This window comes from Lottia gigantea (genome assembly GCF_000327385.1).
Source record: "Lottia gigantea unplaced genomic scaffold LOTGIsca_89, whole genome shotgun sequence".
NCBI lineage: Eukaryota > Metazoa > Mollusca > Gastropoda > Lottiidae > Lottia > Lottia gigantea.
Window position 1 is genome coordinate 891,190 of NW_008710923.1, and position 12,109 is coordinate 903,298.

At 35.2% G+C, this 12,109-nt stretch overlaps 2 protein-coding genes across 2 annotated transcripts; one reads left to right on the forward strand and one right to left on the reverse strand.

The window, feature by feature from the left end:
• Positions 1 to 4,584: 4,584 nt before the first annotated feature.
• Positions 4,585 to 6,161, forward strand: LOTGIDRAFT_236911 (hypothetical protein; the record flags this gene model as incomplete). The annotated part of the gene is made up of 4 exons (XM_009068117.1): positions 4,585 to 4,648; positions 4,943 to 5,087; positions 5,561 to 5,676; positions 6,036 to 6,161. Coding segments are annotated over 4 exons (450 nt in total), but the record flags the coding sequence as incomplete, so codon positions are not given.
• Positions 6,162 to 8,221: 2,060 nt separating this feature from the next.
• On the reverse strand, positions 8,222 to 11,669 carry LOTGIDRAFT_236912 (hypothetical protein). Its single transcript, XM_009068118.1, has 3 exons — positions 11,199 to 11,669; positions 10,178 to 10,327; positions 8,222 to 9,286 (listed from the first exon to the last, which is right to left on the reverse strand). Exons 1-3 carry the CDS (start codon positions 11,401 to 11,403, stop codon positions 8,991 to 8,993), a joined length of 651 nt encoding a protein of 216 aa, XP_009066366.1. The 5' UTR covers positions 11,404 to 11,669; the 3' UTR covers positions 8,222 to 8,990.
• Between the last annotated feature and the right edge of the window lie 440 nt (positions 11,670 to 12,109).

A 12,109-nucleotide genomic window follows, 5' to 3' on the forward strand; every position in this document is an offset into this window, starting at 1 on the left:
ACAGATAGATATTTTTGAATTTCAGTCCCTCTAAAATAAGCATTGTGACGGATGTCCCTAACGAGGCGGGACATGCTGACATTTCCGATGAATCGCCTGATGCCACCGGGGACCTAGATTTGTAATCTTGTCATCTAGAACCCGTTTGTTGATAACAAAACGAATTATAGGATAATAAAACCCATAATACAGCTTTATGGGATTCCACGCTATCCCACAATGCGTCATTGTATTCAGGACTCGGATCCTACATAACACTTTTTGATTGGTTAAAAAATTTCGTTAGAACGGTACTATGGTAGAAAAGTTGTTCGATTTATATCTTGATTGGTCGTTTATTTTTTCGTTTTCCTTATGATCATATTTGAAATTTTGCAGTGAATCTGACGTTCAGAGAACGAAAATATTCAATCTTCAATACAACAGGAACGTTTAGTCAGATGGAAAGATTTTGTAGATCAAATCAGGCAATCATAGCTCCAGCCAGAACACTACAGGAAAACAATTTTCTGTATAATATGAGGTAAGTTCAGACCATGCCTAGTCTTTGTCATACCGAGATATTTAGCTTTTGTCACACCCCATGGAGAAGGCCATGGAAGGTCGTCCCAGGCAGTAGCTGCACTTTCGGGGTGAATTTTTCATTCCAAATCTTGAATAGAGAGCCAGTGCGCTTAAAGCCTGTCTTTGATATTGTCAGGTTTTGAACATTGTCCTATGAAATGCGATGGGATATGTACATGTGGATGGGTTTCTGGTCTTTGAACAGGGAGCACCTGTTGAGCATGGAAAATCCAGTAATATCAAGGTCTTCGTTTATTTAAGAAACATAGCTGGATTTAGTAATTCTAGAATATGGATTGGTGGTGATGATAGAAACGGGACTGATGGTGTTTATTTTTGGTCAGATGGTTCACCTTTGAACTTTACAAACTGGATAGGAAGTAAGCATAAAGGATCGATTCCTCGAATTCCTCTTGTTTTATCTTGAACATTAACGACAAAAACGACATGTAAATCATTAGAAATACAATCCTTGGATATTTAAAATCCATGATATCAACAATAACCTATTTTCGTGCCATATTGTACTTCCGGAAGGTCGTTTCAGATTTTTTACTGACCTGAACAAATCTCAAAGTCATAAAATAGCCAACATTGCTCCTTCACATTATAACGATTTATGTTATTAAAATCGAACACATAGGCTACATCTTTATCTCATTAACCGAATAGTCATAAAAGATATAAGGAAATTGAGAATCTGTCTTTGCATTTACACGACCAAACCTGATTTTAATATTGATTTTTCAACAGGAGAACCACACAACGCTGGAGGTAGAGAGGATTGTATGGTAATGGAAGCTGAATTCACCAGTAAAAAACAACAATGGAATGATATTTCATGTGAAGAATTTAAACATAGAGCCATTTGTATGAAATTTCAGGGTAATTTTAACTTCTTTTTAACTTTTAGCTATTGAAAATTTAAGAGGTCATCGACATTTTGGTGGATGTCCGGAGCACGGATGTTTCCCATAGACATTTAAATACTGATTTCATTAAAAATAGATACCAAATTGGTATTAAGGTGTTAGATATTAATTATTCTTCTTTTAGAATTGTTTTCAGGAACTGGATAGCTTATTGGTGGCGAAACCTAGCCTCTCTTGTTTCAGATCTACCGTTTCAGACCAGCCGTAAACCATGATCATGAGTATTTGCATGCCATTGTCAAAAACTCTTTCTTTCAGTGCATGTATTGATTTATTACAATGAAAGACTACAGTTGTAAGTTCTGAGATTTGTTGACTCTATATCTGGCCTCTGATAGGCCATCAAGTAGGACTTAAAACTCCATTCATTTCATTTCCGATAGGCCATCTTCACAATGGTCAAGGTATTACGTACGGTTTTCCTGCTCGGTTCCTGGTCGTTTCACGTTTTCATTGGTCGTTTCCTGGTCGTTTCTGCTCGTTGCCTGGTCATTTCTGGTCGGTTCAAGTCGGTTCATGTTTTAGTAAGTACGAATTACGCCTTCAGATTCTACCTTGACTGCAATGGTCGACTTTCTTGTTTCACAGTTTGTGAATGCTGCAATTTGATTGGATTGTACGCTAGCGAATGCAGCCAATCTCAGCCCTCAACAGAAAGACTGTTGAAAAATAATTACGCAATAAAGTGGGCCATTGCAATCAAGGTATAACTATAAGATTAAGACGTAATAGATTGACCATAGTGAAGATGTCTATCTGTATTATATGTATTACCATAATTGTATAGTATATCTGATAACAATAGACAAATCGATTGGTATAATGCAATCGGTGGTATACGTCTGAATCAGGTAAGTAAAATTGCATTTCTAACAGTTTGACGAAAGTTTATAAACTAACACAAGACTGAGCTAAATTTCAACTGAATTTGTTCGGACGGGAACAGGTAGGCCTGAAATTTAGATCGATCTTGTGTATCTGGACTGAAGTGTTCCTACAGGAAGGTAAGTCATTATGTGTGATAAGGTGTTTGTGTGACTATATTGAGAGAACATCGGCAACAGCAATTATTGTTAGCAGTCCAGTTGCAATGATACCGAAACAACGGATGAGAGCGGTATTAGTACATGTTTATGGAATCCATGACTCATAGCAAAATATATGTATACTAAGTCCAGCGCACACTCAAATACCTGCGATGGAAAACTGTCAGTGTGGTCCATTACAGCTTGCGACAAAATTAGTAGGGATGCTTTAGTAGCGTATATCGGTATATAAAAGTGTATAGATGATTGGTCATGAGACAAAAACCTCCGCTTATCCTACCAGAAGGGAATAAAACTGGAGTTTCCAAAAATTTTCACTACCGCCGTGGTCCTACATTATCGCAGAGGTTGAATGGTAACCACCCAACCATTGGTGTGATAGGATGTGTTTTGTGTGCGAAGCGAAGAAATGACCAATATCTAAGTAATTCGAACTCGATATTTTGTATAGGTATTCTGCAGCAGTAATGGTGGCTCACTGCTATCGTATTCACTTGTAAAACTTCGGAATTTTGTTTGTTTAAATTTATTTTTTTATATGATTTTTATTGTTGATTTTAATGGAAAATTGAATTATTTAGATATAATTTATGAAACGAACTATTAATTATCGCAGTATTAAAATCATTATATTAATTATCTGTTGTTAATTGAATTTGATTAAAATGTACTTCAAGATACTTTGTTTTGTTTCGTGCGTTTACTGTCGGTTATCATTTTCAAAAGTACACAATGACAGCTATGAGGCCAGTCCAATGAATGTCGTGCTAATTGTAAGCTGTCGATCCAATAGGCCTAAGTGAAGGTCTCTGAGGTTTAACAATTGGTGAAAGCTTGAAACCATTGATTAATCACTTTATTTCTGCTCATGTATTGGCTATATTGTGAAAACCATTCCGTAGAGTACTGTTGTTGTCCACGTTGGAAAGATTTCATTAATTGACTCAACCCAAATAAACTTTGCAGTAAAAACGGTGTCGATTTAAGCCAAATATTTCCAATCTCGCGTCTTCTATGCCCATGGTGATGTATACAAAGAGCTGATGGCTAGATAGAATCAAGCTTATAACATCCAAAATATAGATATAAATATCTGATATGTTAAAAGAAAACCACTTGAGATTGTAACCGGCGTGAACCAACCGGAAGTTCATACTGGTTAGAGGAAATTTCACATTAAGTTGACGTCAAGTTAGTCTAATTAAAAATAGATTACAGTATTGTAATTTGTCCTCTGCTTTGTATGATAGCCTGTCCGCTATCCAACAATTCGTCATTGTATTGCCATGAGAGGACATGGAGGCGGGGTCATGGCTCCCAAAAATTGAAACCCCTACCCTCTCCCACACGCACATCCACTTTCAATTTTATCATAATGGCAATTATGTGACCCCCCCTAAACCCCCTCCCCCCTTTTAGATGGTTTTCACGGTCCCATATTAAAATTTTCAAAGAGCAATAATACATGCTATCTAAACGGAAGTTAACGATCAAGTAATGAAGATTGCATTGGCTACTATTCTATTGTTTACAACTGTACATGATTATCAAATAGAAAATCTGAAGAGATTACTTATTTTAAAAACTATTGTTCCAATTTCAGAATGAGTCTACTTTTCACAAATCAAATATTTTTTTATGTTACCTCCCTTGAACTTGCATAGCAGTCGACTACTTATGCGCTTTAGCTCGTGTCAATTATATTGATGCTTAACACATGGGTTCGTGCCGATATCACACCGTTCGGAGACGAAAAGGGTCATAAATATAAAATGAGACATTTTTAATTCCATTTTAATCAAATAAGGGGTTAAGTGAAGATTGAGAAGTCTGAATCTATCAATTGAGAAATTATCGGAAATACGCAGAGAGTTGTCATCTACCCTAGATATGAGTAGATAATAGTATTCTGTTGTCATTAAGCTAAGAAGATTCGGAAATATGACTAACAAGACAGTCCATTTTCCATCTCTTGACCTTTGATCTGTGTTTTATATCGTAATATTTTAGACAGTCTCAGTTTCAGTTCAGTGTTCGTCAGGATGAACCTGTTATTTGGAGCCTCTATTTTTATAATTTTTAGTCTACATGTCAAAAGTCAAATATGTAAGTAAATGATAATTTAACACTTCTCAAAAACTTAACTGGACAAAGCCAATCTTTTTGTTTTCCCCGATAGTCATTTTCTTTTTTTAAAAGTTTAAAAATTGTGTTGTCGTGGGTTCTAATTTAGGGCGGCTAGCAAAAACCTTCTTAATTAAATCAGGCAATCGAACCGTTAATGGGCGCTGTCATCTATGAAAAAGAAAAATTGATTTTAATTTTCTTTTTAATAATAGAATAGAATAAACTTATAGCGATGAAATAATATTTGAAATTTAAAACAATTTTGAATTTCAGTGCAAAAGCGATTTGAAGATAGAACATATATGTTTTTTAGTAGAACAGCAACATTTAGTGGGATGGAGAAATTATGTAAACAACAGAATGCTACTATAGCCCCAGCCCGAACACTTGCAGAAAACAACTTCCTGTATAATATGAGGTCAGTTCAGACCTGTGCTTTTCAATAATTCTGATGTTCAGAATGTTCCGCATGAATAGATCAATTATCACCTATCAGTGTCACTCAGGTTCCATTTGAACTCAGTTGATAAATACTGACAGTTGATTGGATAGTGAGATTTCACACCAATGGTAACTTAATGATTATATTCGGGTTCTGGTGTTGAGAGCTATTCAGTTCAAAATTGAAAATAAAGAAAAAACAAATAATTGTGATCTTGTGATTTTATATAAAGTTACAACTGTATTTCTCAGAGCCCATTGTCGTGACTGAAGCACTTCTATTCCAAGAGGTATGTTATTACATCGATACGTTTGCATTATACTCATATTAGTGTATGAAAACGATTAAGGAAAAGAAACGGTCTCATATCAACAAGTCTTGTTTTTATGACGGGACCTTGATTCACATCACACTGTGGAGACACGGTTGGTTTCTGGTCTATTTTCTAGGCGACAAGCTGGTTTTGGTAGATTTAGAATGTGGATTGGTGGTGTTAGAAACGGTACTGGTGGTGCTTTTGTTTGGTCAGATGGTTCACCTTTGACCTTTACCAACTGGATAGGAGGTAATGACCTTCCCTGTGTTGATATTGCAAAACTTTAGATTAGGGGTGGGGCACTGCGAAATGTTTTTTTGTTTCGAATCTGTTCTGAGAGGGGAAGAATATTGCAATTTTACAATAAAATAATGCATATATACACCCAAAAAATGTATTCTTGGGTCTTTGGCCATGCACAAGTCAGCTTCAAGTCGACAAGTCGAAAATAGCTAGAAATATTCAAATGACAGGCCCGTAGCCAGATTGATTGTTCTTGGAGTGTGAAGGGAAGGGGGGTCTTTAGTATTCGATTTCTTAAAATCTGAGTTGTGTAGGCCTACATGAAATTAAATTTCTCGCAATAATGGGAAGATTCTTTATTCCAGGAGAACCAAACAACGCCGGTGGAAAAGAAAACTGCATGGTCATGGTAGTTGAAAAATCCGGTAAAAAAGCTGGATGGAGAGACATTTCATGTGAAGAATTTTTTCATCAAGTAATATGTGTGACATGTACGTATAGTGATTCTACAATCAGTTTAATGTAATTATAGATGTCTACCAATTGCATCTGAAATCAATCAGAAAAGGGATTGTAAAGAGGTTTCCTAAATTTTTTTATGTGTATTGAGTACACTGATAGCATCTATTTGCTCATTTGCAATTTTCAATCAGACTATAAAGTGTTTTATGACTTCATTATCGCTAAAGCCATAGTTTTGGAAGAATTGCAGGAACCACAGACGTCTGATTGAAAATTGGAATTGTGAAAATCAATGCTATCAGTCTCCTTAATACTCATACAATTTTTTTAGAAAACCTTTTACAATTGGTAAACCTGGTGGAGTTTTATGTTCAAAAACACCTATGAATCATCTTGGTGAAGTAATTTATGTGGACAGAAATAATATTTCGGGTTCAGTTTTCATTGTCGTTGGCTTTTCAGGATAGTCGTCTTGGTATGGAACGAGGAGCACATCTTATCGCTGAAGAGGTTTTTTTTTCAGGTTCTGGTTGAAACATTTTCTGTTTCTCTTTACATTAATTCTGTTTCAGATTAGATACAATTGATTTTCAGAACATCTTCTGGGCCATTGTTATATGTCCCAACTCTTTGCATAGCCTACATATGGTTGTTATCACATAAGAAATATACACACCCGATAGCAAACATTTTGTAGTTATTGTCATACTGCTCTTTTGATGTAAGATGGATACTCAATATCACACATCATAAATCATAGATTAAGAATTATTTGATCACTAGAGTCAATGATTTAAGTTGTTTTAGCAACATGCCATTGGTTCAACGGTAGGTAAGATTTTTTTTTATATAAAAAAACTAAGATCAGTCAGTAACGTGTGGTTGAAGGTAAGTGAAGTAGTGTAGCAAGGGTTCGATATCGCATGAATCGTCTACCCTTTGATACATCATGATTCATTATAGCTTTATATAGCCGAAAAAAACAGACGGAAGAAGACAAAAATTCAGTGAACACTGCTTTAACCCTGTGCCTATGACTACAGCATCTTCACACTACAAAGATATTACGACTCCAATAGCCGCCTTTCTTGAATCACGGAAGTTTGCAAATGCTGTGATTTGATTGGATTGGCTGGCACTTTGAAGTGAAAGAACACACAAAATCCTGATTGTACAAAAGTTACAATATGGTGTTTGTTCTCCAAGATTCAAGTGAGCATAAAGGAGAGGGTACAGAACAAGCAAACATTGACTGTTGCCAAGGAGATACCGAAAAATGCTCACCCTGATATGAGCCATAAGGTTACCACATCAGAGCCAATCAGTCAAATTGAAGGATAAGACTATATAGGAAGTGAAGAGTGTTGATTAATGATTGCTATGATAAAAAGTGCTCAATTAAAAGTATATTTGTGACAAGAAATAGGTTTATACAATCTGATCTGATGTGCACCACATGGTAGAAATATACTCTAACGCAGCTACCGTGTGATCAGAGGGTTACAAAGATATTCTCAAATATTAGCTCTGCTACAAAAATATCAGTATTATATAGGCAGCAACTTATGTAAAGTACGGATTTCGCTGCGTTTGGAATATATTAAGTGTGATATATGTAAACATTCCGGGACTAGACTATGTTTGTTGAGTTGCTATTTATTATATTATATTATTTATCTGAAGTTACTCTTTCTGTAATAGTGGTTGTCATTTGTTGAAGTGATATTTGTTTACAATTTGTTAAATACAGGAATTACAATTGTTTGTTGATGTGATTATTATTTATTTACTCAAATAAATTGTTATTGTTATTTATTTTTAATGTTTTTCATTCAACTGAATAAGATATGCATGCCTGTAAGAACCACTCTAATTCTAAACACAAAATGCTTTTGGAAACGCCAGAACGCTTGAGGCCGAACGACATGGTTTGCATCTTGGCATCTTTTTGAGACAGTCTAATATTAGCTAAAGGGTTTAGTTTGTATATTATGAGCTCCAAATTTTAGAATTCAAGGGAGGTAATATTTAGTCAATTTGAAGGGGGGTAATCCAGACTTATTTTGATGAAAATTGACCCGAATCCATGTTAAAAATATAAAAAAAAACATTTTTATTGAAGAATATTTGCATTAAGTACAAAATATAATAAAGTCTTTAATATAACATTACTTATAAAATCTACAAAATTACATTTAAAATGTTTAGAAAGCACTTATACAATCAAATTGAAAGTGAAATTTGAAAGTTCATATCCTCTGCGTAGTACGTTTATTTCCAATTCAATTAAAACCAGATAATAGTTTCGTTTCGATATTATTTTTTGTCGTTGAGACCAACCAAAAGAATTATAACGAAACAATAATTATAATTTTAGTTAGATTGATTTTTTTTTACACATAGGCCTATCGCGTGTTTTTACATATACGCCTATTAGATATTGCAAAAGGCTAAGGTGTTTCGAGTGACTTCCAATCCTGAAATTTGAATTTGCTTTGGGAATTCTATATGTACATGGAATGGAACAGATCTTAGGTTACTTGCAAAGCTTGAATGAAAATTGGTTAGTTACATAAGGAAGATAGCGGTTGGCTTCTTTGACATTTGGTTATAAATTCGCCGTTTAATAGACGAGATAGAAGACTGAATAATAGTAGTTGTAAGCCAGCTGCTGAAAACGTAAACAAATATTTCAGCAAACAAAAGCGATTAATATTGACTTCTCCGGAAAAGCTATCATCCATTTTATACTGTTTTTAACATCAAACCTATTTGGCTTGAACTTTTTTATGAATGAAAGCATTTGTATGAATTAAAATGGGATTCCTGTCCAACCTAACTGCATTTATGCTGAGATTCTAAGATGGATTTATACCCATTGGAGAAGAGTCGGATTTTTCACTCAATGTTTCATATCGGTCAATATTTTCAACAACATAGAGCTTATTTTTGTACGGATCTACGTAAAATCCTGACGGATAATGGCGCTCGATAGCGAAATCAGGTCTGTTGAAAGTTGCTATGGCCATTACTACAAAAGAGACGAAACCCAGAGCTCCACCAACGATACACACGATCAAACACCATCCCAATTGCCAATCGTTCGTACCAATCTGTACACCAAATATGATAGCACCAATTACATTGCAGATTGCTGAAACACAAAAACAATCAGAGCTGAAACTATCTGTGTAGTAGTTTCTTTAACCAGCCAACAGAGCTGGGGCTATCTGTTGAGTCATCTCAATAATGGCTTACCAATCAGCTAGTTTTCAATTGTAGGTAACTGTATAGTAGCATAATGCCTTTATCAGCTGATGGTGTTCAGCTATCTGTATTGTTATCTAAATGGATGCTTTATCAGCTGATAGAGCTCAATTGCAGCTATGTAGTAATCTGACTAGTTGCTTTACCAGCTGATAGAGCTCAATACCAGCTATCGTTACAGTAGTTGCTTTACCAGCTGATAGAGCTCAATTACAGCTATCGTTACAGTAGTTGCTTTACCAGCTGATAGAGCTCAATTATAACTATCTAGTAATCTAACTAGTTGCTTTACCAGCTGATAGAGCTCAATTACAGCTATCGTTACAGTAGTTGCTTTATCAGCTGATAGAGCTCAATTATAGCTATCTAGTAATCTAACTAGTTGCTTTACCAGCTGATAGAGCTCAATTACAGCTATCGTTACACTAGTTGCTTTACCAACTGATAGAGCTCAATTACAGCTATCGTTACAGTAGTTGCTTTACCAGCTGATAGAGCTCTATTGCATCTAACTGTAAAGTTGTCTAAATTGTTGCTTTAAAAGCTGATAGAGCTCAAATTCAGCAGTCGATATACATTCAGAATGTACATTTGGCGTTCGTATCGGATTACATCATGCACATTGCTTTTCAGTCAAAGTATTGTAAATCTGAATTGTAGAATTGTCTTGGAATAGTAAGACAATACCGAAGGCTAACTGTGTGAATTAGAATGAGCCAAAAAAGAAAAATAAATAAATTCTCGTCGTAATCCGTTTATATTCAAAAATTGTTCTTACCTCCTACAAGAATAGACAGGGCCATACAGCCCAATAAACATTTATATCGTAAACCAAGAGCTACATAAATATATACAGGTACTATCATCATTGGTACACACCAGAATATCAGCGTTAAACATTCTAAAGCTCGAATTGCATCCAGATAAGCTGGAAATATAGATAATATCATTAACAATGAGTAGGGGTGCTTTTGAACATTTCGGGCCAAAGAATCTAGGTTAAGGCCTTATTCTTAACTTAACTTAAAGGGATTGTAAAAAAGTTTTCCACACTTATTCAGCCAGTCGTTTGTAGTTCCGCGAAAACTAAGCGTTTTATAACGCCACTATCGCAACGTGTCTGCTGCTGTAAGACGGAGTTCGTAATAGCTTGACATTGTGAAGATGCTATTACAACGATGAAGCCCTTAGCCAGGGTTAGGGCTAAGAATAATGGAAACATGCATCTAGAAATAGAGGTTTTGACTGCTGGACCATGTTAAACCTTGTATTAAGTTATATATGTTCAATAGGGCCTTATGTTATTGAATGTAGGCCTATATATGATTAAAGACTAGATTCCACTACACTCGTTATCATTCTACAACTCGGTTTGTCTTCTTGTTTATTCTCTTTGAGAGACCATCATTAGTCATCAAGGAAATTTTATTACAAGTCATACTGTTCAAAGTATTTACTATATCCATATTATGAGAGTGACTATAATAACTGAGGAGGCTTTTTGATCCTGTTTATCTAATATTCGTAATAGAATCAATTTAATTCAAATTAGATCACAATTTCTTTTTTTTCCAGAAAGTAGAAAACGAAATTGTAATCAAATATCAATATGATTTTAATGGGATAGGCTTGATAAGTCAGATTTTACATAAAGAATAAGTCTATGATATTATAGATTTACTCTAAAAATGTATCAAAGTATCACAAAGTGACAAATGTAATCAATCATAAAATCGCCTTTACTATCTGTTAACAGTAATATTATAATGATAAATAAACAAGATAATAATAGAACTTACTTGGTGCGTCCCAGTGCATATCATATCTGTAACAGTCTTTAATATCGTCTAGCAGACATTCCGCATACCTCCATAAACCAAAATGACCAACTCCATCACTGTACGCCCAATACGGTGACGCGAAAGACAGAACGTGAAGTATCAATGCTGCTAGTAGTGCCACACAGGCAATAAAAGGAAGCGCTGCCGCCCCTAATCCAGCCATTTTGTTTTGGTCCAATATAGAATACCTTGCCTATTCACAGTATCAGTTTATTGTATTAGACGTGATATTGTTGTATTCAATTCTGTCTGAATTAAAGTTAAAACTGGTTGGACCGGTTTGAAGTGTATATAGCCCGTAGGTGTGTCGATAACGTCTGCCATTAAACCTACAGTCACTGCTCTAGAGCATAATTGTCCTATGATACGCCATGATATTATTCACTTAACTCATTAAACATAATCATTAGTTAAAAAACAAGACAGAGGCCGACGTGTGATCTTGATAGTGGGAAAATAGTTTTGAACCTTTTACATGCCCGAGTGAATAAGAACAGAAAAGGGTCACGCTTATCTTTTCGGGAGTCGAGGCTTTTGGTGAGTGGGTGGGGGCGGAGACTTTAGAATTGTCAAGGAGACTCACAAGTCATTAGTTCCACACCACCTCCTCTGGCGCCCCTACGTAGATACGCAACTCATATATTCGCTTTTGTTTATTTGAGAATATATGAATATAAAAACCCATGCTCCATTTCCTCATTCATATTTGCATTTGATTGAAATATATTGCAGAACAACAGTAACTATTTAATAGTAGGCTGTGTTACGCTGGACAGCTATATTGATTAATAGAGATCTATATAGATCCAATAATTGTGTTCTAATAGGTGTTCGGCTGCAATTCTGTGCTCAGAATGTAAAATGCATAT

Coding starts and splice junctions, on each gene's coding strand:
- LOTGIDRAFT_236912 (XM_009068118.1), bottom strand. CDS start 11,403: ATGGCTGGATTAGGGGCGGCAGCGCTTCCTTTTATTGCCTGTGTGGCA. Junction 10,328..11,198: donor TATGCACTGGGACGCACCAA/GTAAGTTCTATT, acceptor CTATATTTCCAG/CTTATCTGGATGCAATTCGA. Junction 9,287..10,177: donor CCTGTCTATTCTTGTAGGAG/GTAAGAACAATT, acceptor TTTGTGTTTCAG/CAATCTGCAATGTAATTGGT.